The 27,894-nt window shown below is 39.8% G+C and overlaps 1 protein-coding gene and 1 long non-coding RNA gene across 2 annotated transcripts; one reads left to right on the top strand and one right to left on the bottom strand.

Moving 5' to 3' along the window:
* Positions 1–221: 221 nt before the first annotated feature.
* marchf11 (membrane-associated ring finger (C3HC4) 11) lies at positions 222–27,851 on the bottom strand. Its single transcript, XM_026149326.1, has 4 exons — positions 26,595–27,851; positions 16,656–16,811; positions 6,776–6,968; positions 222–3,993 (listed from the first exon to the last, which is right to left on the bottom strand). Exons 1-4 carry the CDS (start codon positions 26,970–26,972, stop codon positions 3,671–3,673), a joined length of 1,050 nt encoding a protein of 349 aa, XP_026005111.1. The 5' UTR covers positions 26,973–27,851; the 3' UTR covers positions 222–3,670.
* On the top strand, positions 8,642–11,545 carry LOC113010391 (uncharacterized). The gene is made up of 3 exons (XR_003270331.1): positions 8,642–9,172; positions 10,599–10,661; positions 10,800–11,545. It is a non-coding gene; the product is annotated as an uncharacterized LOC113010391 (long non-coding RNA).
* Positions 27,852–27,894: the final 43 nt, after the last annotated feature.

The raw sequence follows: 27,894 nt of genomic DNA on the forward strand, positions 1-27,894 counted from the left end.
TCACTTCCTCTTACACTCAACTTCCACCACCTTGATTCCTAATCTTGGTTGGGGGTGATGACAACATCTCCCCCCCTGACCTGTGGTCCTGGCTCCCCCTTGACGTAGTATGTGTGTTGTACCTTGTCAATCTGTAGCTGTGAGAGCCAAATGTTGAATCGAACTTGCGGCTTCCACTCCAAAGGCGTGTAGTCTTACCACTACGCTATCCAGCTGCTAGCTCGCTATATATGTATGTATCTATATATCTATGTAGATAGAGAGATAAGATCAGTATTAAACACATACCTAACAAGAGCAATCTGGAACAGCGCTTTTGTTGCAGAAGTCAGTTAGTTGTGGTCATAGTTCTTCAGCATGTAGCTCACACTGCAGAAGCATAAATGGAGTAAAAAAATTTTAAGTGACAGGTAATTTAAAATGCAACATTTCTCACAGCTCAATATCAGCTAACACTAAATGTTTGTGTAGTTTGTTACACACCTAATTTTGCTAACTGTGGTAAAGTTTACAGCAATGCACTAAGTTGGAGTGGGGCAGAGCAGCTGTGCTGTTCATGGTCAATGTTAAGTTACTGCTTTTTAGTTTTAGTTTGACTTCAAGTACATTTCTGAGCTTGTACTTTTTCACTTTTACTCGAGTAAAGACTGCTATTATTTCAACACCAGTATCTGTACTTAAGTGACGAATGTCTGATATTTCGCCACCTAGGTTTATTGATGTTACACTGTCTGATCAGTGTTCCCATGGATGTCACCAGCCCAGCTGTCATAAATAAAATTTCTGTGATAATATGCAGTAGTGTTCTTTGGTCTAGATGAGCAAAAATGATACCTTTCATCACTGGGGGTTTGACTTCATCTCCTGTAACGATGCCACACACGTAGCATCCTGCAGCAGATACTCAAAACCAATATGACGTTGGGCAAATAACTCGCACAGCTTTGTATCTATAAATATTCTTTATACATTACATCCATGTTACAGTCAAAACAAATAGAAATACAGCCAACAGCAAAAGTCACATTCAAGTCATTTCTGTGCTGCGCATTGCAACGTCGACACCCAGCCTCCTAAGGCACCAAAAAAAGTAAATGACTCGTAGGTCAAGAACAGATTAGCCCATGGCCCAAACATCACAGGGCTCATGGAAGCTCAAAAGAATGGTTTACAGACAGGGAAAAACACAATTTCCAATAGCTATATTTATACTGGCACAAACCATCTGAGGATCAGTCCTTTGAGGCAAACACTGCCATGCTGAACAGATGTCACTTTGCCAGCTTATACCAGCACTGGAAATGTTATGAATGACAATGAAATCTAAAAAAGGGGGATCGGGGGGGTCACGTTATGGCCCCATGTCATAATTTAAATTGTGTTTATGTACATTGGGTGTCTGCCCCTTCATCCCTGGGTCCAACCATTTCTGCTTACCCATTATGTTGAGTTCTATGTGGCACCTGGTGATTGGACGGGAGACTGATGGTAGCTCCTTTAAATTAGAGACCTATTAGGCTGACCTCTCTCCTCCTTCCTCCTAAGAATCGATAAGCATAGAAAGCCATTTCTATGGACATTATCTTGGACATTCCCTCCAGGAAGCATAGGTGTGGGAAGCATTTTTCTTTTTCTTTGGCCTCGTGCACACCCTGATATTGTCTACATTAATAGATAAATAAATCTCTTCTTTCTGGAGTGCAATTCTGCCGTGGCACTCTTCAGTCCTTTAGATTGGTGAAAAATGCTTCTTTTCACTTTTTATGCTACACCCATGATTCTTCTAGGACTGAGAGTAACATCATGGGGGCTCATCCAGGATTTGGACCTCTTATACCCAAAGCAAGAATCACATCCTTAACCAGCATTAAATGTTTGCTGGATCATTTTTTTCAATATCATTTTGACATCAGGTTTTTGTGCTCATATGAAATGTGTCATAATTCCTGCATCCCTGTCTGTCAAATCCTTTTATCGGCATAAAACATAAAGCAGGACATCTGGTTGTATAGTTACAAAGCTCAGAGACCCTGCTTAAAATTAAAAGCTATACATCATTCCTAAGTACAGCTCTGAACCTAGAACACTTTTGTGTTAGCAGTCCTGCAATGATGCATTAACAATATAACACTTTTGAATAATTCGTAATAACAGTAAATTGTAACACTGATTTTCAGCAGCTGACAGTGTGTCCAAAAATAGCCGACCCAAGAAGAAGAAAAAGAAATAAAGAGAGGGTGATGCCCATATGGCTCCCATATTGGAAGACTTGCTTCTCGAAAAAAGTTCATAAAATTCACTTTGTCTTCAGTCTGATCAACGCCTATTAGTTGATAATTTGGTCTATCTCAGCAATTTTTCCTCAAATTTTGAAGAAATTTGAGAAAACTGAGAAAAATGGAGGACAAAAGAATAAGTTGCAGAAAAAAATCTATATACAGCAGACGAACAGTATCTGAAAGCCAAAAACAGGGAGGAAAGGCTGAGGAATGAAAATTACACAAGAACTGGACTGGAAGTCAGTGGCATCAGTTCTTTTTGAGTTTTAAATGTAAAATGTTTGTTTCAAATCATTCAATATTTACAAGGGCGTCTATAGCCGTCTGGAAATCATGGTGGAGGCTCTGTCATAATTTGGGGCTGAATTTCAGCCGGTGTTCTTGGGGGATGTTTTCTAAATGTATAGAAGTCTACCATCAGATTTTAATTCACCATGAATGCCATCCACAAAGCTTCTGATCATTTTCAGACACACTGCCAACACTGTCAGTCATGGACTGACCTCCCCAGAGCCTTGACTTCAACATTATTGAAGCAACGTTGAATCATCAGAGTAAATGGAACAAAAAGACAGCCAACATCCAAAGAAGAACTTTGAATGGCTTTTCCAGAAGTCTGGAGAACTACTGCTGAATGCTCCTTAAAGAAATTACAAGAGGTAAGTAAGCTTGTCTAAGAAAGTTCTGGCTGTGTTGAAAAAGAAATGTCAAACCAATTATTGACTTTCAAGCTTGTTAGAATTGTAGAAAATATGTTTTGTTTTTGGGGGGTTTTGCCTTATATCCTGTATTTCCATCTATGTTTGCACTTATTTGAATAAATCGCTACACTTATTTCACATTTTCCTAACAAAACCTAATGAAATTAAGGGTGGCTTGAGACTATGACACCATACTGTCTCTATGCCACATTAGAGCAGAGATATATGAGAGCGAGAGAGAGAGAGGATATTGGCTGTGTACAGTATTCCTCAACCTTGAACAGGCAACCCTGTGATCCTACACCATGTCTGATGTTGTGCCTTAGATTTGTAATCTGGATAATCCCATCACTTCCTTCAATTCCACATGACATGAGTGCCACACAACAGTTTAAAAGGAAAACCACAAAAAAAAAAGATTTATGTGAGGGTGGCTCATGTCTCTGTCACAAAATAAACAGTGTTATATCTCAGAGTAAAAACAAAGGCACCAACACAAAAATGTGAGTTACTGAAGGTATTAGATTGGTTTGAGGACCAGCCCCAGACAGCACACACAGTTCAAATAATTAAAAGTATTAAGTTACGGAAAAAAATCTGCAACAAAACAACTTTGCAGCACAGCTCAGACTGTAACTCCCAGATGTAACCCATCAGATGCTTCGTCTCTCCACAAATACTGCTTGGAGTTTATACCGATGTTACACGAATGACAACCTCTCCCGAATCACTGTCCTGGCTGAGGTTGTTTCGGGCTACCATTCTGTGGCAAAAGGGTGCCAAACACAGGCAAGTCCATGGATGTGATCCCAGCTGGGTCGGGTGTAAGGGGCCGCTGGGCCCAAAAGTGGCCAAAGGCAACCAAAGTGTCCTGGGGGCCAGCGAAGAGTGACCAGTGCTCGTGTCCTCCATGTCCTTGGTCTTGTCATAGCTTTGAACATCCCAGTGGAGGTTCACTGCTCGCCAGCGCAGAAACACGTTGTACACTGCTGCCCCCTCGTGGATGATCAAGCCTGTTATGATGACAGCAATTGACACATTTATAGGAATTTTGATTTTAGGCAGTTTGTCATGACCAACTTTCAGGAAATCTTTACTGTAAGGTTTTCTAAGTGCTTGAATTGAAGGCAACTCGATTTCTTTTCCAAGTAGTTGAAGACATTTCACCTCTCATCTGAAAGCTCTAGCAGCTGATGGGAAGTCCCACATATTCAAACTGTAGTGGTGTTGGTGCCTTGCTGACTGTCCTGAGTGCTGTCGATCTACCTGGTAATCATGTGAGCCATTATGGTCACGTGAGCCAAGGTGCGAATTCTTAAATGTCTTCACCAACTTAAAAAGTAGTCCAGTTGCCTTCAACTTGAGCACATAGAACTACCACGACCTGGATGACTGTTAACCTGCACAGACAGATATAAAATATTTTGCAAGTATTTTGTCTTTTTGTTTCCTCTTACATATTTCATCTTTCCTCACTTTAAAGTTGCCCTTCTCTCCTTCTCTTCCAACAACATCTATAAACTATTTGCTGAGAAAGCTGTTTTATTTTTTGTGTGTGGATCTAGAGTAACACCAAAGCCTTTGTTGATTTTAAAGGCTGAACGTGGCTTTTTATATGCATGTTAGAGGAAATCTGAAGGGAAATGGATTTTCTGTATGCTCCACTGACAAAAACCCCCAGTGGAGTGGTAGATGAGTGACAAATTTAGGGATACCCTGCCTCCCTAAATTGGAAAAATACATAAAAACCTTTTTAGTGTTTGTACTGTCTGCTCAGAAGGTGGTATTTTATGTTGTTGTTTTTTCTAGTGATTTATTGTGTAACCCAACCTAAGGTGGCTGTGACATTTCTTGACAACAGAGAGCGGTTGTCAAGAAATCAGTGTTGGAAAGGTTCAGTCTGCTAACATGGCTACAACAAAAGACTGAAGAGAAATACTCCCTTGGATATGCTCAGTACTATTATGAGATAGCATGAAACTGACTGTGAATGAATCAAAAACACAGGAGTGCATTATTTTCTTGGCACCATAAATTATAAAGAGGTCCAGCATTATTCTGAGAGATGAACTTTTAGACTGCTAATCTTAGAAACCTTTCATATTTGTGAAACTAATTTGTAGCACCGACTGCTAAAAAGATCATTTACAGTCATTTATGTCCTGCAAACAAGGGCGGAGCATCGACATTATCTCACCAGTCAAAACTGACACAAGTATGATGGCAAAAAACTGCATCGTATATAAACACATGATGACACAGTTTCAACGTACAACAGACCAAGAACGATCATTTAAACAACCCGTTCAGGTGTCTGTGTTAGTTCTCTGTCATCCAGATCACCGTAGTCTTAAGGGCTTGAAAAAAGGAGACAACTGGACTGAACTGGTAACTGAAGAAGGCTCTTGGATGACTCCATTAAGCTACTGGGAAACTTCAGCAGCCTGCCTGATCTGAACCTAAACGGTCTTCTATTGTTGGACTTCTCTGCCAACCACCGATTGTCCATGACACACACCACAGTGACCAATTTTACAATCATATTATCAGACCTGCGCTCATGTATACGTACTGACACTCATTCAGTACAGTGACTCATGGTCTCCGCAGAAAGACACTGTCATTTTGAATCTCTTAGCGATTAAATGGCTTTCATGTCTTCCTCTTCTCACAAGCCTAAATGTTTTATTTCTTTCATTTTGTTTTTGTTTATGAAATGCTAATATAAAATAATTATTGAATAAAAACTTTATTTGTACTAAAGAAGTCCAAGAAAGACAGACACCAAGTCCCTGCACAACTTTTCATTTTGTAATTACTTTTCAGTACATGAAAAATTATTAAAGTTTTGGTACCACGATGCAATAAATAAGCAAACTAGAGATCTGCAGTGTGCAAGCTGTTATTTTTCTTTTCCCACGTATTGACTCATATTTCAGCACAGCACCTGTCCCATTTTCTGGTGTAGATGTGCATGTATCATATCCTATTTTGATATACCTTTATTAGTCCCACAAGGGGAAATTTCATATTATATCCTATTTTAGGAATTACTTTTCAACCAATTTAGATGTTGAGAAAAATATTATTTATAATCCTATTTGACAGAAAATCTTTAAGATGGCAAAGAAATATTTGCTAAAATACTGAACTGATCACTAAACTGTGGTTCCAAGGCTGTTCATACTTTAGTCGATAACCTCAAAGCACAATGCAGTATTTTTTTGCCCGAGATCATACACTGTCCGTGAAGTGTAAAGTGGATCTTGGAGTCTTAGGAAGGATTTATGGTCTGTCCAACGTGTATATTGGATGGTTGGATAACAAAAACCCAACAGCTCTGACTCATAGGGGGAATTATTTCTCAGACTTTCCACACTCACTTCACGTTGTGATCGTCCAGCTTTGCAGAGGTGAGAGGAGACCTGAGCACTGAGTACTGACTGTACTTTCTAGCTCTGTTGCCCTCAGCCAACCACCCCCTCACTCTGTCCTCAGAACAGCTAAACACGTTTAAGAGCATATCTGAGGAATGAGTTTATAAAGACACTGATTTTAAGCACTGAAATTTAGGCCTATGTTTAGGAATTTTTGTTATACAAGTACATTTGAGATCAAATGCTCTGCTTGAAACTAGAATTGTTGCCTTGTGGTGTCATGCCTTTGTCAAAAAGTCAGATACATCCACGTCTGAGTTTCAGGGAATTTCCTAAAAGTTACACATTGCCACGACAGAGAGTCAGCCACATCAACAAAGCACAGGTGTTTGGTGTGCAGCCGCATGCCCATTCTCACCTACACAGACCAGGTCCATGAAGCCATACATGCCGTAGCAGATCTGGAAGAGGACATCGCGACGCTGCCAGGTGGCCTGAGGGCTGAGCGCCGACCAGAGCAGCCAGGAGATGCTGGCTACAAGGAAGAGAGAGCCCAGGAACACCGCAATGATCTGCACCTTCTCCACCAGGGTAATGGTGATGGACTGCCACTGCACAAAGAACAGAGGCAATACATTAAATACACACTTTGACTTTAAAGACTTTGTTTATATTTTAGCAAGAGTTAAGATAAAGTAAGATCTTTATTTATCCCGTGGGAAATTCTTTTGTCATGACAACCTAATCAAAACAGTATTTTTGCTCCATGTCAGATCAATCTGCAGCACCACAAAATTCGGATGCCCGACCTGTGTTAATCAAATACATAAATAAAGGAGGGCCTTTCCACAGTATCATGTCAGTGTGACAAGGCAGTCCGAGTCCCATTTTTATGATTAAAAACAATGTTGGACTTATTAATGCATTATTGAATATATAATTATATCCATCCATCTGTTCATTCCATGCATCTGTCAATCAATCCGTCCATTTTCAGAAAGCAGCAGCCTAATCAGAGAAGCCCAGCCCTCCCTGTCCCACCTCTCGATGATATTAATCTCTTGGTCACTGCTCAAAGTTCAGTGTGAGGGTGGGACTGGAGCTCAACCAGTAAACTGTAGTGAAGCGAGTTCTTCTCACTCATCTGTCTACACTACAACAAACTAGTACAGTGTATATCTAAATAATATTAAACAATATAATAAGTTGTTAATTGTGCTAAAATAATTTTTAATTATTATTATTATTTTTTTTAGTTTGGGCAAAATGACTTGACTTGACCCTTAAATGTCTTACAATGGTTTTGTCCACCTCTTACCGTTCCCTAAAAGACATTGTTTTCTATATCTACCATACAGCGAAGCATAAACAGTCTGGATGTAAGCAGAACACATCTGTTTTTTTGTCACCTCATTTAAATAATCCTGGTAACAGGTACTAGACATAATTGTGCCCACTATCATGTCTGGGAGGAAGGTGATTTTTTCTTTTCCTTTTCTTTAAAAAATGGAAATAACACAGTGGTCTCACTGAAAGCTGAGTTTTCAAGGTATGTTATGGTGATGAGCACTCTGTAAAAACAAAAGAATCAATAGGAATACACTAATCATACACATTTCACTGCAGGTTGAGATGCGCTGAAGCGAAGTGTGTGTGTGTGTGTGTGTGTGTGTGTGTGTGTGTGTGTGTGTGTGTGTGTGTGTGTGTGTGTGTGTGTGTTGGCTTCAATGACTTGGTCTCTTAGAACAGCGGTCTCCAACCTTTTTTGCGCCACAGACCGGTTTATGCCCGACAATATTTTCACGGACCGGCCTTTAAGGTGTCGCGGATAAATACAACAAAATAAAACTAGTACCGGTACCGAAAAAAAGAAAATGTATTCATAACACACGTGAAAAGACCCAGGAAAACAGAGTAAACGATAAAAACGATAACAAAATAACGCTGAAAACCGATAAAAACCCTGAAAACCCTACATTTCACACCTGAGCCTCAACTCTCGCGGCCCGGTACCAAACGACTCACGGACCGGTACCGGTCCGAGGCCCGGGGGTTGGGGACCGCTGTCTTAGAATACATTTAGTTGTATCTGTGTTAAGGATCACCTTGTTTTATCCCCCCTCTCAGTCTTCTGACCGTCCATTTCGCCAAGAAACGCGTCTAAAGTTTATTTATACATAAGCATGAGGCCAGCAGGCATGAACCCTGTGGACACTGCTGCGAGGCAGAGAGATTATCCACTATGTGATTGGTGAACTCTGGCAGTTCTTTCAGCTCATATCCGGTTTCTATATTATTGCGGGTCAATACAACTATTCATACCACCAGAATACTCCCCACAGTCCGCCACTGAGCGCAGGGATAATTACTACACTCGTTTTATTTGGCGATAACAGAGGCGGAATTGCACAAAACCACCCTGTGAGGACCAAAAAACACAATGAGAAACCATTATCCCCCTAAATTGTGCTTTTATTTTAGACAACACTATGTGCAGCAGTAGCTGTGAACAGTTCACCAACAACGATTTGAAAACAACACAGCAGTTTATGTTAGTTTATACAGCCTCGTGTGATTTTAAATGATGCCTAACAAAGAAATAGAATATTTTCATACAGCAGAAAAACGTGACGTCATGTTCTGTTCGAAACGAGAAGCCACAAAACGGAGCCGCGAAAACACCTCGAAAGATTTTAAGTTGTCTGGTTGTTGTACACAGAGTTTTTTCTTAGCCTTCCTTTTATTATACAACTATCAGTTAAGAAAAGCCTGAAAGGAAGCGAGAGAAGCGCGCAGAAAACCCTCCACCGAGATGGTAAACACTCAAATACTCCACTCACTAACTTGCTGCATATAACTACTTTTATTAAGTATAACAAAGCAGCTTCGAATGATATCAGTGCAGTGATGTGGGGAGGCTCACAAGACAGACCTGCTAAAAGTGACCTTAAATATGCATTATTATGCATCAGATTCAAACATGCATAACAGAATGCATCAGTGTCGCACTGTACTGCGCTACTTTAAATTGGTCATTTTGCATCTTTTCAAATTTTAACTGCTTTCAAATAGGCTGCACGCTTGAAAATAGCTTGGTGTTCATGCATTGTCAGTATGGTAATAATGCACTGGGGTTTGATCTCAGAGGGCATTTTTACATAACTTGGGACTTTAGGACTGCACCCTGTGCATGCGCAATCTGGTCCAATCTCGGAAACTAAGCATTAGACTGATTTCACAGTTTTAAGCTCACATAGCCTACACACGTGTGCCACAGTCCTGCTAATATAAAAATCTATGTATCAAAATAAAAATGGGCCTCTTTATTCACCCTAAAGTCAGTGCTTTGCTTAGTAGAAAATAAAACTGCACCAAAATAAACCTGCTTTTTTTTTTTTTTTTTTTTACATGGTGCCACATTCCTGTTAATTAAAACATATTTGCATACAAATAAGGTGTGTAGTCAGGTGACTTTAGCTTGTCTTCATTCAAGAAAAATATAACGTTTTTAACTCCATTCATTGCACCTGCATAATGGACATGACTAAATCTCGTTGCAAAGGACTCCGAAAAAATTCATGGATGTTTAACATTCCAATATTGTACACCGATTGTGTGTGCTAATGGAAAACTAAAGTGAAGTTTGAAGGGTTGCAGTTTTAAAACACGAGAATAAAGGTGGTGCACTAAAGCAAATGTAAAAGTGACTTCCACAGAGCCATTTAACAGTAGAAGGAGGGCTGGGGGTGGTCCAGAACGGCACAGAGAGGCAACACATAATACAAGAATAAAATACTCTGTAAAGTTACTCTGTAAAAAGCAAAATTCCTGCGTTTAAAAAATCTTGCTTGAGTAAAAACTTAAAAAATATTATCAGAGAAATAAAATAAGCCTGATTTTATTTATCCCAAAGGTTGGGAAACTACTGTCTTGATATTGTACAGATACAATTACAGATAATTACAGACACCAAAACATGAAAACCAATGTTGCTCAGTAAAGATAAAAAACATATGAATTTAAAATCTAAATATAGTATAATAAGGAGTTTAAATCTAAACTGAATACAGGTAATTTGGTGGTAAAGGTTTTCTTTAAGTGTCCTTGTGGGAGTATAGTGAAAAAAATGATGTAAGAAGATTTAAAATAAGTTAAAAACTGCAGTAGATGTTGTTAGGCAGTCATCTTTGTAGCAACATTCTTGGTAGTATTTGTGATTTGTTATTTATGTTTCTTTGAAGACACAAAGTAGGATGAAAAGACTGTCACTGAGCTGGAGTAAACTCCTGAGCAGGATACGAAAAGTAAGGAAAACACAAGAGGCACAAAATGTAATTAATGTGATGCAACTTCTGCTAAGTTATATATTTATATATATATTTTGTATACATATGTAAACAAAAACCTGAGTGAAAGAGCCTGTCATCTCCTCTGTCCAACAGGCTATAGCCAACCTAACTAGAAGGACCTACACATGGCTGGATAAACACATTAACCAAAACAGGACGAGGAACTCTGACAGACGACAATACAAAGAAATGACCAAACAGTTCAAGACTACCCTGAAAACATGCTACAAGAATGACAAAGTCTCCAAAAAGGAGATGAGGATGGCCAAGAAGCAGTGGAAGGAGGCCATGAAGAAAGTAAAAAAGGAGGACAAAAGGAGGGAAAAACTATGGAGCTCAATCAATAACAATAAGAAAACAGAAAATAGGAGAATGGAGAGGGAGATACCAGAAAGTACAGAATAAACTTTTGAATAAAAATACTTGGAAACAGAAGATTGTTGACAACGAGCAGATGACTGAAGCTGCACGATGCTCATTTCAGAAGAAAAGACTTAAGGCGGACTTTGTGGACAGAAACTAAAGCTCTGCTGAGCCTCAGCTGTGTGTTTGTTCAGTCTGCCAGTGACTCAACTCCCATCTGGAGCGAACAGATATGAAAAGGCCTGAATGTTCTTCAGTGAGAGAAACGATCCAGAATGCAGATATTTTAAGCCTCAGGAGTCTCTGTCTGTTCGGGCTTTTGAAAGAAAGAACGACTGCAGGAATCCTGATGCTCCAAAATGACAGCAGTGACGTGAAGTGGCACCAGAAACACACAGCAGGTTCATACTCAACGCTGCATCCATCTCAAGCTACCAAAAGCAGCCATCGCTGTCTCTGTTTTCATCAATAAAAAATTCTGTACTTGATTACTTTAAGAGAAGAGACATTTTCTTTAAGTTTAGCTGAGCAAAAAAAAAAGAGCAATAGAGGCAAAAATATCTCAGTTATAGATTTCTATAATTCAGAAAGATCACAGCTGTCACTGGATACTGGTTACACATCTTTTCTCTTTTTTTTTTTTTTTTTTGTGTCCCGTTTGGATCTTTAGCCATCAGAATTGTTGTCTTAAGGCCAAGAAAGATGCCAAGCGGATTTATTTTACCAAGTGGATCATCATGGCCTTGCCATATTGGTCCATTTGATTGACCTTGGTTATAATTATGCATTTATTTTATTTTCGGTTGCTACAAACGGGACAGACATGACTGGGGGATAGGACAGGGAGAAAGAATGAAAGAAAGAGAGGGAGAGAAAGAAAACCAGAGGGGAGAAGAGACGGTGAGAAGGGGGGGAAGAAAGAAAGAAAAACAAACAAAACACCTGGATCACCTGTATGGAGAAAAAAAAACTGAAGAGAAAGCAAACAAAAAAAGAGCAAAATAATAAATACAGCACCATCACAATAAACGAGCTAGCAGTAGATAACAGTAGATACTAAATAATAAACGATATTGTGCAGCACGCAAGACAGACAGCGCACAATGTGCTTTGAGGCAGCAGCCAAGAAAGCTGTAGTCCTTGTCTGTGAACACCCGTGTGTACACCTACACATCTTTTCTCTAATGTCACACCATCCGTTTGTTAACCAAGCTTTCTCTTAACAACTTCTACTCTGAAACCTATAGGTTCTCTTTATTATTGAGTGCTAAACTTTCTCTTAAAGCTAGCAATCTTGGTTAGCAAGTTGCATCCACACAGAGAATTAACTTCTTCTATAGTCTGTACCACGCAGCAAGATATGCTATTTATCAGACAGTGACACTGAAAATACAAAACAGAAACACAGTTCAGAGGTTCAATTCAGCGACTCAAATAAGCAGAGATTAAGCCTACGAGATATCAATGGGCTACAGCCGCCCATATCAGCAGCACATCTGTCAATCAAAACAGCCACATTTCAACTATAGACCAAACTCTAAATGGGTTATTTAAAAAAATATCCTTGTACTGTTTTTATTTAAAAAGCACTGTTGTGGCACAGCACGAAGGTCCTGAGTTCAATTCCACCATCAGGCCGGGGTCTTTCTGTGTGGAGTTTGCATGTTCTCCCCGTGTTTGCGTGGGTTCCGTCCGGGTACTCCGGCTTCCTCCCACCGTCCAAAGACATGCAGCTTGTGGGGATAGGTTAACTGATTAATCCAAATTGCCCATAGGTGTTAATACGGAAGTGAATGTGAGCGCAAATGGTTGTCTGTCTCTGTGTTAGCCCTGTGACAGACTGGCGACCTGTCCAGGGTGTACCCCGCCTCTCGCCCTATGACAGCTGGGATAGGCTCCAGCACCCCCCGTGACCCTGAAAAGGATAAGCGGAAGCGAATGGATGGATGGATGTTTCTATAAAAGGGAAAATCAAAAGCATTTTTGGACCGTGCTGTGTTCAGTTCTGCTGTAAATTTTGACATTTTAATGTCAGCTCATCAAATATATGCTGACATGTTTCAGTCTAAGAACTAAAGTGGTAAAGCAACTGCTTATTACAGCCATCACTAGTGCTCAAGTCTTTCAAATTTCTAGCAATGTAACCGGAGTAAATCTTTTTGAGGGCTACTATTTCAAGTGGATACTGAGATTCAACTAAAGCTAGAAATGTTAATTATGTGCGTCTGTCTGGTGAGGCTGCATTACTTATTATTGACTTCAGCGACTACATCATTGTCATATTTAAACCCTCCATCCAACTTTTTAACTGCTTAATCATGGCAGGCCCGAGACAGATTACACCAGATCAAACCCAGGGTACACCTTCAAACCAAATGCCTTTTTGCTGTAACAGGTACTCCAGTTCTTTTATATTTCTTGGTTTAAGAATACCGACATTATATGTTTGCATTGACCTTCTCTGTTATTTCAGCCCTGACTGCAGCATTGTGTATTTCCAGCTATGGATCTGATGTGTCATTGTGGTTGAAGCTGTGTAACTGCTGCTAAAAAAAATCCGTCTAGTTTATAATCTAAAGTTTTTGCAAAACAACTCTGCATCTGAAGGGTTAAATCCTACTTTGAAAAAGGTCAAGATTCATCCACTTATTTCTACTTTCTGTGCACAATGAGTCACTGAACTGCAATTAGAGGCGCTTATTTAAACGTCAGTACGGAGAAAAGTGTGCATCATCATCATCATAGGATAAGTGCACTTCCACATTTGGGTTCTGAGTATGACTTTAAGCCAACATTTTACAAGAGCAGCTCTAACAGACGCAGGTGGGTTTATCTGTTGTCAGCTTGCCAGTGAAATGGCTTTTTACCAGTTTGGCTCCGTGAGGCTGTTTTTACTCCAACTGAGAAGCTGTGAATATTTCTGAGCATAAATCCAACTGATGGGTCGATAACATCAGTGACTGTAAAAACAATTTCTAGTTAATGCCCCTATAATAATTTAGAGAGCATGCTTAGTGGGGGCAAATTGTAACCTCGACGGTAGTAAAAAGCAGTTAAAAAAAGGCAGACAGGAAACAAATGGCTGCAGTTTGGTGGCATGTGTCATTTTTAGCCTCTTAAAACTACAAATCTCAGAGAGCATTTTGTTTTGGAAAAAAGAGCACTCGCTTTTTCAATCATATCCATGTGCACTGAATTGGCAGTTACCAAAAAAATCATCAGTTACTCCATAATGTGACTGTTTGGTATAATCATGCAGAGCAGCAAAGGACTGCTGAAGGTCTCCAAAACAGCTGCTGTTTTCAACGTTAATGGGGTAAAAAGAAAAAAAAAACATGACAGGATCTTTTAGCTCAAAATTGTATATTAAAAATAACAGTCATCGAAATGACCCTGAAACATCTGTTTTTTGATGTACTCTGTCCTTTCCACACAGTTTGCAAGTATGAAGACTGAAGAATCTCATTTAGAAAGTAGTGAAGTGGAATGACCTTATTAGACAGTTAAAATAAACCAGAAACCACCTTTTATGTGGTTTTTACCTCTGCCACAGAAAACCATGAAAAACCAATGTGAGATATTCTATTTGTTCAGTTCATGAATAGGATTTGGCCATATGTTTTTAACAAGACGTTAAGAATGACTTTGAAACTCATAAGGAAGTATACTTTGTGCATGCAGCACATATGTTGTCAAGAGTCTCCAGGGGAAAGAATATGGAGTTTAGAAAAACCAACAACCTTTGTATTTTGACCCGTATCATGTTCTTTTTCTTACCCTAACCTAACAGTTTTATTAACATGAGGCCGGGCATTGTCGAACAACAGAAAGAACCCAGGACTCACTGCACCCGCATGAGGTCTGACAGTGGGTCTAAGGTTTTCATGGCAGTCAGGTTGCTGTTTGAGCATAACACTGTCCATGGCTTCTCCAGATCCTTTTTATGTCTGTCACATATGCTCACACTGAACCTGCTTTCATCTGTAAAAAGCACAGGGATTTACCAACTCTAGTATTCAACTGGCATTCACAAATGCCTACCTGTGCAACCTCTACAGGGCCCAGGCATTGCCAGTTGACTCAAGGCACTTTAAATTGTAAGGCGAAGACTCTACAGGGGTCTCGAACTCAAGTCCTCAAGGGCCGCTGTCCTGAAACTTTTCCATATGTCCTTGCTGCAACACACCTGAAGACGATTTGTAGGTTATTAGCAAGACTATAGAACTTGAATGCATGCTGAGGTGGCAACAGGGACACATGGAAAAATTTCAGGACACTGGACCTCAAGGACTGGCGTTTGAGACCTTTCCTCACCAATAATATAAAGAAAACAGAGAAAACCCCCAAAATCATATGATTCCCCTTTGAGCAAGCTATTAAGTAGTGACACTGACCTAGCCAAATGCTAAAACTAGTGAAACCATCAGAAAAGATGAGGAGGGACAAAGCGTCAGTGGCCTCCACCTATTAAACCAGTCTTGCTTTGGCGGTTGTGTCATTGTTGCCCCTGTTTTTAATTTAACATCAAAGCAGCTGAAACTGATTAACAACCCTTAACTGACCAGATCAGACAAGATTGTTTTGTTTTTGTTTGTTGTTTTGAGCAGTGTACGCAAGTGGTCTGATAAAAAAAAAAATGAATTCAGGAAAACCAAAATAATTGGAAGTACTTGACCAAGAATGAAAAAAAGGAAAATTCACATAATGAAACAGCACTCTGCTCTCCTACGCTACTAGCTTATCCCAGCCTACACTAAGCATAGAGCAGGGTACCATGGAAAAGTTGGCAGGGCAAACACAGAGAAACAGACAACCATTTATACTTATATTCACACCTCAGGCCAAAAAAAGAATAACCAATTAACATGTATGTCTTTGGACTGAGGGAAGAAACTACTTGGAGAGAAGCCACACAGGCACAGGGAGAACATGCAAACGCCACACCCTCCAGCAGGTTTAAACCCAGGCTTGCTGTAAGCAAGTCCTAAGCACTGCCCCACTGAACAGCCCTTTCACAAATACATATCAAATTTATTTAAAATGTCACAACACAAAATTTAAACAGTCAGAGTGTAATTATTTATTTATGTGGTCAGCTAACATCTTCCATATCTCCATTGTATATAATGACTGCCACTTTTCCTGAACCTTAACTAAGCAGTTTTAGTTGCACAAATCTACCCAAACCTTAATCATAGAGGTAGAAGTTTAGAAAAGGCAAACAAATCTATTTTGTCATTCCATTTGGAGGACTTTGTATTATTTTTCATAACAAGTAACTGACTCACAAACAGTTAGTGCCTTTCCTAAAAGCCCCTTAAACCCCTTTTGGGTTGTGTGTGTTAAATTTAAAAGTTTTAAAGACACTAAACAACAAAACCAAACAAAAGCCTAGAAAAATAACTCAATTTAATCTGTTTGTTAAATAATCCATGGTTGGACCTTTCATGGCTTTAATTATGCATTTCTCTATTGAGTTATTTTAAAAGTTGTTACTGCTATCATAATAAAGAGAGAACAGTTAAGTCTGAAAGTGAGGCAACCTTCAGCAGAGGGTAAATACTCTGCCTTTCAGCAGTATTATACCTGCCATGGTCTCTTCAGATTGATGGCGATCACCTGGAAACGGTAGCAGCACAGCTCGCAGGTCCAGCAGCCCCGTTCGCTGATCCACTTCAGCAGGCACTGCTGGTGGGTATACCGCACTGAGCCGTCACACCTGCATGGGTTCAACAAGTCCCCCTGGAGACCAGAGAGAGGGCAAAGGTCAAACGTAAACAGAGATAAATTTTAAGGGAGGGGACAAACTGACACAAATACACAAATACAGTTTAGACCAGAGCTGTCAAATTCATTTTACATCGAGGGCCACGCACAACACGCAAGGTCCCTGGACCTTATGTTTGACACCACTGGTTTATATGTTAAATGATTGAGGATGGATTAAAAATCATTCCAATCATGTCAAGGAGATAGTTTAGCTTATCCAGCTGTAGCTTGAAACTAACTACTAAATAGCTAGACTATCTTCATGACGACTGATGCAGAGATGATTTCTGATTAGTCTAGCCTCAATTGTTCATCAATAATACTCACAGTGAAAGAAAAAGCAAGTGCAAGTTCCAAGAGCAACTGTTTATTTACTGTCACTTCCATGCCATGGGCAGCTTGAGGTCCTTTGTCACTTTTTTGAGTTTTATCACCCGTCTCCAAGGTAAATGGGGAAGAGTCTGAAGAAGTTAAAGGTCTGATTAAACTTAAATACCATTTGTAGGCATTTCAGTCTAAAGCAGCTTAGACCGAGTGCAAATTCTAGGAGCAACTGCTGATACCTGTGCTAAAATACTACAGTTTTTGCTGGAGCATTGACTTTAAATGCTATATCCAAAGTTTCATCCTACCAAGCTATAAAGTATGATAAAACTTTGAGACCTTTCTCATTACTTGTGCAGTACTCACTGGTGCACCAGGCACACACAATTTTTGTGATTTCGTCCTGTTTATTAGGACTTTACATCCTCAAACCTCTGCTTAGATATCTGTTATTGCACGGCATCTTTAAGCATGTTAGCATCAGCAAAAACAAATGTGAGGATCAGTGCATAAACTCTAATACACCTCTTCTTTGTAGTTGTGTGACATCACCTTTAATTTTCTTGGTTAGTTATCATGAGTAATGAAACATTTTCAATCTCTGAAATATCATTCTGTGACATCACTGGTAAGAGATGCCACATGATGGCATAACATCATTCCCTAATGATGTTGCCTATTTGAGGTTGAGGCAAGAGGCCCACAGCCTACTGACTGCCTAGCAACCGGTAAAAAGCCCCAAATTTGAACATGCTTCTGCATCCGACCTGAAATCTAACACAAATCTAATTACTCACCAGCAGGGGTCAACTCCTGTGATTGCAAAAACAAGTCATATCTGTTCCACTGACATCCCAAGGACTCACTGACCACTGAGAGATTTCAAAGACAGTCCAAAAGATCAGTGTATCTGATGTCATCCAAAAGTTGGCAATGATTGATGATTGGATCGTTGGCTGCACCAATGACGGCATGCTCATTAGCTAACAACTTGTGCCTTTTCAGCAAACCCTGGGAAATCTTCCTTTCTGATTCGAGTAATGACCATAATTTATTTTTACTAAAAAATATACCATTATGTTTCATTTATATGATTCAAAAACGATGACTGAGCCAATAATGCAACAGGAAAATGTTTACTGAGATCGTAGCCAAAGAGCTATTGTTTGATAGACTTTTATTCATCTGGATAAAAGTTGTATAGCCCATGGAGTCTTCCCTTAAGGCAAGCGGGTTTTAGTATTCAAACCTGGAAGCTATGTTCATATACAAAGTGACTTTATCCATTAGTCTGTGGTTGCAGATAATGAAACTGATAGAGCACTTTTCTCTCCTTCTTTGTACAAGGTTCACGATATGAACTTGTGTTTCACAATCACTCTGCAAACCCTGCATATGGTAATGCAAAAGCAGCAAACAAAACCTGGAGCTATACTTGCTTGACATTCATATCTTGTCTGGTGTTCTTATCGTTTTGGCTACTCTCTGTAGTACCAGTGATAAATTAAACTTCAGACTCTTTTCAGGAACGGAGAGAAACTATCTGCTTTCGGTTTAATATTGGAGCTGTCTATCCAATATTAATCTTCTATCCATTTCATGGTCCATGTGTCATCTTTCCTATCATCCAAAAATTCTTGTTTTCAGGCCTCAGTTTGGCCTTTTATCCCAACATGTCATACATCAAAGAAAACACACGGCTTGTTCACCAGAGGCCCTTACCAGCATCGCTCAGATCAATGACCATTTCTCAAAGCTACAACACTTACGGATATTAACGGTGGGATGCAGCCTGACATTAATCATTACAGCCGCATCTATTTGTTCCGATGGGTTCTTTTCTTTTCTCTTCCTCTAGGCATTCCTCAAGCAGCCATTACTGCAGCTTTGACCTGCTGGCTGGGCTGTGAGTGGCATATTAATAGTATATTAAGGTCAGTGGTCAGAGAGCTCATTTTTCATCATGTCATATTAACCTTGTGGGTTTAAAAGGACCTCGGAGGCTTTCGCTTGAATGAACTGATGCAGGTCAGCTATGCACTGAAGCAGAGATTGATAAAGCCAACTTCAAGGATAATTTGAATAAGTCAGAGAATTCTCTAAAGGGGCTCTCTGAAAACAGTGCACTTATTTTAGTAACACAAGGTCGTTCCATTGAGAAGTACACAAGGTCAGAAAATAATGTAAACTATTTGTGTATTTCTTTTCCAGCTGAACATTAAAGAAACATCTATAAAGAGACGATCGTTAATGATGAGCATTGATAACATTTTATTGATTTTCCTTATCATTCCCTTCTTCCTTATTAATTCCTGATCAAGTTTCTCTGTGGGAAACTTGCACAGGTGTTCAGCATCAGTGTTGCGATTTATCAACAACTCACATATTAGTGAATCTGAACTGACTGAAGAAATAGAGCAGAAAAAGGGACTCAGTTTATGAAAAGCTCCATGGTCATGAATATGGGTGTATGGGTCAGCTAATAATGGCATATTGATAAGCAATCAATTCACCTGTGTTCTAATCTCGGGGCATGCCAGTGTCACAGCAGTCCACACTGTGCCTTAATGCACCGGCAATAACAATATTGCAGGGTCTGACATAACCAATGGTTTGGCACCAGTAAAAAAATTATGTTGGGCGAGTTGATCAGCCAGCTGCTGTTCGGGATTATTTTTCCACCAACTGAAATTAACCTTCACTTAATAGTATTTTCATAGAAAAGTACAATTAAAATCTTTCATCAAGCCACCTATTCATGTAGTTTAAACATGAAAAAGTAACCTTGAGGTGCTCCCGTCCTCTTTGTTCTGCAGAACAGTAGCACAACTGAATTAATAAGATGTTAAAATGTCTATATGCAGATTAAATGCATTATTAGGTTTTTCAAATCATTTGGCAGCATTTGTTGGAGGCTGGCATTAACCACCCCATCGCTCTCTAGAATTAACACCTTTATGTTATGCTGAGTTTGAAGTTGTGTAGCAGTAGTGATCTTTGTGTTTTTCTTTTGTTTCCACTTTCTGAATAATTTCCCCTTTATACTTTCATTTTCATTTTGGGTCAAGGATCAAAAACTAGATGGTTGGGTTCCGGACCAAATGTTGCTTTGTGTTAAAATAGCCTCGTTCACATTGATAAATGATGAGTTGGGACTGACAGCCCTATTTCACCGATGCCATAACCACAACGCCCAAGGACACTTTGTAGTGCACACTAGCAGCTTTGACAAAACGGCACTGTTTTATGTTGAGGGAAGGAAAACGGCCTGGGTGTCAGTGGTTGATATTTATCTGTTTTGGCCCATCCTTTTGCACTGTCAAATATCCTGATGAGAGTTAAGCTTTAAAGCATTTTTATTGTATGATAAAAATTGCAATACAAATTTTCTGTCTGCAGACACAGAGAGAGGAAGTAAACAAGCAGGAAAATATCAGTACTGGGATCTGATACTGGTTAAATTTGTGTTTGTTTTGCATTCAGAAATAAAATTTCACTGGTGCACAATAAACTTACACTTCATTGTTTTACAACGCACAACAAATGAGAATCATGACAGTATTGATAAGAGGAACTGACAAGCTCACACTTACCCCAGAGCAGATTTGGAAGTATATGATCAAGTGTAAAAATCACGTCTCATATTTTGACTTTATCAAATAGCAGTCCATTTCAACAAACTATTACCACTGACCATGAAAACTGATTCACTGGAAATGGAGTGTGACAAAATTTGAAAATAAAAGCATATTGATTACAGTGTTGAGTTTTACTTGCTGTGTGAGTACAAAACTTACACAGAAAATGCAAAGAAAGAGTTACTTAGTGTCAGCAATCAATATAAGCATATAAAAATAATCTATAATAATTTATAAAATAATGTAATAATGCATCAACATCTTGCTTAGCCTGCTGACTACCAGCTGCAAAATCAATTAAATCTCGGGGAGCTGGTTTATCTTAGCGGATTCAAGATCATTTTAAATGACCTGGAAGCTGCTTCTGCAGACTTACTGCTTCCCCTGTTGGACCTGAGCTAGGTTCACTTATTTTCATATTTCACATTTTCTTAGTTTTGAAGTTTATCATTTTGTGATATCTCTTTGTTGCACACATTTGTGTGCACTGCTGTTTGTTTATTTTTGTGTGTGTATTATAATTGAATGTAACTGAGCTGACAGAGCTACCTATTTTGACCTGGACACCAACAACATCTCAAGAGTCTGACTTTCCAGGATAAATAACAATAAATTGTATATGAGATTTTAAATAAAATGCTCCGCATAATCGGTAATCCATAAAGGACTCGTATATTTTGCTTCTGTGTGCACCTCTGTCTATTATTATTACCATGGGGAGGATAACAGCGAGAGAAAAATTGAGCAGTCACAAATGAAACTATATGAAAAATAAAGCCCACACAGCAGCGCGGGGTGTTCAATCATAAAAAACGATTTAATGTCAAAGTCATCATTAAGGCCTTTAGGGGCTGAAGTGCTCAGTGTGTATATACAGCAGAGTTCAAGTTTTAGGAGCAAAGAGTTTATATCTCCCACTCTGGGTGGATGTTTTATTGCCTCAATACCCACATATCTGAAAGAGGAAGTGTTGCACTTTGTCTAAGTGTACATCCACAGCACTAGATGTCTGTGATAGTGCTGCTGTGTTCAACTGTACAAACTAGTGTGTATTAATCCACACTGAGGTGTGTATACAATGTAAAACTTGCTTAATGTTGTATTTTTTTCCAATGAGTTGGTGGTTAAATGAGTTATAATAGTTGGCAATGAGCACCTGGGTAATTTCCAGATGAGGAAATGTCAGGGTGATGCAGGGGAAGGTCTGCTCAGCTGAGAGGGCCCTTACAGCGCGTTTGAGTGGGCTGAGAAAAACAATTGTTAAGAACTAGATCTGTTTCACAAATAATGCCAGGCTTCTTTGATTATACTCTTCACAGCCTCAAATGCCAGTAAATACTGCGTGGCATAAACAATTCCTTGTTCTCCTTCTTTAGATTTGTAATGATAAGGTATTCAGCTCGAGATATGTTTAAAAAAACATGAGGCTTTTTTAATCAGAGCCTCTTTGAATCCTCTCTGTCTGAGGCTTTTTTAAAGCATCTTAGCTTTGGTGTGAAAGACCTCATTACAGATGTAGATCTTGTAATTCTGCTCTGAACCGAGAAACAGGAAGATTTTTCTTAAGAGACATTGGATTATATGATTAAAGCTTTGATACATATAAGCTTGGGGAATAAACACGTTTTTAGCTGGATGAGTGGATTTACCTGATGAGTGAAGATATTTTTGCTATCATGGCCACTCCTAATCATGTCTGTGTGGTATAGTCTTGCTATTAAATGGTCCTCGAGTTATGATTAATTTGTCAAAAAAACAAACAAACAACAAAATCCAACTTCATTGCAAATTTTCACTCTAACCCTTCAACCATATTGCAAGCTCTGCGTTAGACAATGTATTTCTTATGTAGCTGGACCTTGTGTTAGTAGCTAAACATTTAGAGTAAACCTTGAAGGGGGCTATTTTTTTTCTTACTCTCTGCCATATTCATACTGTTACAATGGTGGGTGCTAATATTAAAAAAAAAAAAACATGTCCAAAAGTTTGAATAAGGAAGTAAGCACATCAGTGCAAATACACCCCCCAAAGTCAGAAGCTCAAAACAAAAGCTCTAAACACCGTTTTTTCACCTTTGCTGATGTCAGTGAGAGCAGATATGCCTAATGAAGGTAATCTATAGCACTGCTTTGATTGTCTGAGTGAGACCCAGTATAAAACAAATAAAAAGCCACTCTAGTACATTCCAAGAATACACTTTTGGAGTTGGGAATGAACACAATATGCTTCACATTAGAAAATCGTTATTTAAACCATGATAAGAAAAACAGCAATGTTCTCATGTCATTCATGGCACTCTTATAGCTTTTTAGTGCGGCTTTTAAGAAACACTTTCATAATCAAATGGTGTTTACAGTGCAGATGAAAGCTCCAAATAAACAAGTTCATGTCACTGACGATGCCACCTCAAGGCCTGCGTATACACTTGTTGTGCAGACAGGCAAATGCAAATGTAACATTTAAAATAAATGGAAACTCGAGGGCTTTTTATTCAGTTGTTCTGGGGAGCTCAAGTAAACAGTCTGATGATTGTTAAAGAGTAAACAATGCAACAAAGTTTCTTTAAAAAGGCAGTAAATGAATCTAGAGCTTGTGAAAGAACTGCCATAATAAAAGATATAAAACTGCTCAAGGCCTAAAGCTTTATTTGCTCTGGAGCTTTTCACAGGAACACCCGATCTTTAGACTGAGGAATAAGCAATGGAGGAAAAATCTCCAGAAAACTTTAGTGAGTAGACCAAAGGTAAAGAATTTCAGTAATTTGCAATACAACAGCTATAACTCCCTTTAAGGTTTTATCTAGTTTTCCACTACTTTGGTTTGATAATTGTGTTTATATATCATAGGCCAACCCTGATTGGCTCTTGTTTCCCGCTCTGCAGTCCTCTTTTAACCCTTGGAGGATCTTAAGGACATTTATTGTCTTTTGAATTTTTAGTTTTAAACCATTTTCACTGTGTTGAGTGGATTAAAGCCAAATTTGTCAAAGAATTTTTTTTTTACTTTTTTTGTTTAAACTATACACTCATCAAATTCTATAATTTTAGTCCACCTAACAGCCCTTTGGGGCACCCTTTACCCACTGACGATTGTTATGACATGTGGTTTAAAGCTCCAGAAAAATCCCATGTAGCAGCAGCACCTGTCAACTGCTGTTTGAGTGAAATATCAAGCAGATCTATTAAACAAACAAATGAGAAGTTCTCAGTGTGTTCAATACATCTGCTGGTGGATTAGCCCGAAAGCTGCAGAAAATGTGTAAAATTAGACCCCAAGTTGTGGTTGTTTTTTTTCAGCTCCTCTTTCCAAAATTAAGATAAACTACAATCATTAGCCTGGACTGTTGAATGAACAAAATAGCACTGGTTTCTGAAAGGAAGGTGGTATGGAAGATGTCAGAGTATGGCTTAAACCAATCAATCCAAAGACTGGAAGAGGATTTTTATGGTGTTTACGGCACATTTTCACTCTATCTGCCGAGACATGAATATTTAAAATGTTAAATGTCTGTTTTGCAATTTGCTTGATAACTGGTGAGCTTGCCCAGCCTGTGGCCGTGTATCAAAATCAAATATCAGTCTGGACCCGGGGGCAGCATTATTAGATTAACTCTGCTAATAGGCTGTAGCCCACGTTCAGAAGACAGGATATTCACTTAGGCATTTACTGCCCTTACTCCCCTCTTCCCTTAAGCTCCAGCAGGGATGTATCGTCCCTCATCAGCCATCACTGTCACGAGCCCAAAAGGCCTGCAGAGTGTCAGGTTTCAGAGCCAGTAGGACAATGTCCATTTGTCCCTGCAGGTCCACATCAGTCCATTCACCTCCAGGAAAACATGCAGACAGTTAGACTGATGCATCGCTTCAGGGAAAATATTTATTATTAATGGCCTATGATTCAGTCACTGTCATCCCCCTCTGTTACGATGAAGGAGCTGCAGTTTTCTGTGTACGGGTGGAAGGACTCACCAGTTTAATCTTAGTTTCATCTATAACAGGAGCTTCACTTAAACAATAATAAAATGTAATGTAATATTATACTGGACTTCATTCATGATCTACATGCTGCCTCCACCCTTACAAAAATAATGCTCAGCATGTTTATCTTTTATCTGCTTTTATTTCTCAGTTTATTGTGTTTTAATGCATTTCTACAACCCATTTAAAGCACTGCTAATTTATTTGAGTGTTTGAAAGGCACTTTATACACAAACAGGATGTAAATAGTTTTGGAGCATCTAGCATCTTCTTCAAGAAAGCTGCTCTGAAATGAAGACTTTGATTTCTTAGTGTGTTTGTAAAGGAAGCAGCTAAACACAAAAACTGATTAATAGAAATGTTATTTGGATAAATTAGAGATTATTGACATGTGGCAGAAAGGTGTACTTAGCTGCTAACAATCCAAAATGCTAAACACTTTGAGTCCTTACGGAGGGATCTACCATCTTCTCTGCACTTTGAACAGTTTTCATTTAACCTTCCTGTTACAAAAATACAATAACAGAACTTTAGCCTCTGAACCTGGAACTTTTTATCATCCATTTTTCGTACTTTGGACCCTTATATTTCAGCAAGAACTGCAACAAGACACTGGGTTGTGTTTAGAAACTGCTTCAACTGCTTCAGCAGTACCAGTCTCATGACCTCAAGACTCCTTTCTAAGGCTACCTGTGCCTGAATTTTGTCACCTGCACTAAAAGTATAACAGTAGATATTGATGCTCACTGAATCTACTATAGCATTGCAGTATAAATGTGCTCTGAAAGCTACTGGAGTTAAGTTATACATCTATTACACCCTCAAAGGGCAAATATTATATAAGAGTTTGTGTTGGTGGGTACAAAATTTGTAAATGATAAATAAATGCCATGGTGGCTTTATCGGTTTTACATATATCATGTAGTCAAAATGTTAAAAGAAAAATGCTTTCTCCAAGTATATGTATGAGGAGCTGGCAGTGAAAATGGTTATGTTGCAACAGGTGTCTCACTGCAGTGGCCCCAGAGGACATCCAGTGCACACATTTAATAAAGAGCAGTGTTTGATGCCCTGATCAGGAATTAATCCTTTACTACTAAACACAGTAAGATCTGACAATTATTAACAAATACATTATAATATATAAAATCTTATACGTCACAATGCAGCTGTACTTTATGAGTTATGATACATTAATTAGTTAATTCATTAGAATGTAATAACTTAATGGAAATTAAATGGAAATTGACATTAATTAACTATGGGATTTAATTAATTACGATATGATTTTTTTTGTATCCACCGGTAAGTCAGTTGATGAATGGTAAAATATGACTGGCTCTTGAGGACTTCTAAAGAAGTACTTGTGCTCAGCTTTGGAATTGCTGCCCTTGGTGATTTCAGCACCACGGACAGCAGCAGGTCCGGCGTTACTGAACAAAACCTTTCCCTGTAACATCTCAGAGAATTAAAAAGCTCACACACTTTAAGCTTTCGGATTCTCTCTCTCTCTCTGTGTGTGTGTGTGTGTGTGTGTGTTTCTTTCTGATTGGCTCTCTGCGCTACTGAAATCCGTCCAACCAGGCCAGCCAGCAGGATATGAACTCAGCAGGTTTACCTAATTTTAATTAGAAGAGTTGCTACATTCAGCCAATCAGGGTCAAGCATTGCGAGGACCGAGCCCTCACCTTCAGTTTAATTCAACTTCGACCACTCACAAAACCGGGGCTGTTAATCTGCCAACACTACAAACACATTTGGTAACACAATCTTGGACACACATTGGTTGGCATCAGTAAGCTAAAAACCACATGTACCTGCTCTGCGCCTTGGAAGCAGATCCTGCAGCTGGGAGTGGGGATGCAGGTTTCGCTGCTGCAGTTTGAATGCATTGTCTGAGCCTTGCAAGAGCTCCCCCCGACAGCCCCGTCCTCACTGGAAAAATTCCCCTCGTTGTTCTCCACAGTGAATTTCTCTGTGTCACCCCCACACGCGTCCCTGCAGCTCCGGCCCTCCCGGCAGCCCTCTGCCCCCTCTCCCTCCTCTCCTCCCAAGGCTTCGTCCTCATCGTCGGGGTGCGGACGTCCTTGGAAGCCGTGAGGTTCGCTTTCCTCCCAGGTGTGGCGGTGAGGTATGGTGGTACCTCCACTCGCCTCCCCACACGCGGGACCCGCCTCTCCCTCCTCTGTGCTCATAATAAAATGAAAAGTCGAAAATAAATTGCATAGATGCCGCCCGACACGCTCACACAGTATCCACCACCACTGCGACGCAGGGACGCGATGCAGCCTTCAGGCTCCTTGATTACGGCGCTCTCGGCGAAAATAACTCCGCTCCGTGGCTTCCGAACCGAGCCGTGCACCTCCTGTAACGGAACCTACAGCGTGACAGCCTGGCAGAGCTGCAGTTGAGCCGCAGGAAGCTCACGATGCTGCTGCGGACCGTCGCTCGGCTGGAACCGCCTCATGCGCTCCGGAGACCCGGGGAGCATTTCCAAGCAGCCTCCATGCATCGCAACGAGACTCAGCCGTCCTGAAGCACCCAAATCCCCCTCTACCCTTCCTCCTCCTCCTCCGCCTCTTTAGTCCCCACCGATAAAGCCGATGGCAACAGAGTAGCGGCACGCAAACAATCTTCCGAGCGGTCCAACCCGGGCTGGAAGCCGCCTGATGTGCTCGAGCATTCACCCTGCTGAGGGGCTCTTGGGCACGAATCCACTTCAAGTCAGCTGTAAGTTCTCTGATGAGTCGTGCACTCTCAGGAAGCAGAAAAGACCATTTCCCCCGGGGGATGACCAATCAATCACATTATTATCCCATTAATATGATGGAGGACATAAGTTTCCAGACCCAGGCAGGCACTACTTCAGCACAGCCAGCAGTAAGAAAGAAATGAGAAGCATCATACTCACAGCAGCAGCAACTTGGCCAGTCCGCCCGCCTGCCACAAAGAATATTTTATGTGCTGAGACGTGGCGACCCACAGCAGCCTCCCTGTGTTAAAGGGGTCACCTGCTGGGTTACAAATGCCATCATTATCAGTGGTGGTGGTTAAAATCTTTCTGAAACTTAAAGAGGAACTTCAGCCTGTAAATGATAGACTTATTAAATGTCGTAG

This window comes from Astatotilapia calliptera, chromosome 18 (genome assembly GCF_900246225.1).
Source record: "Astatotilapia calliptera chromosome 18, fAstCal1.2, whole genome shotgun sequence".
NCBI lineage: Eukaryota > Metazoa > Chordata > Actinopteri > Cichliformes > Cichlidae > Astatotilapia > Astatotilapia calliptera.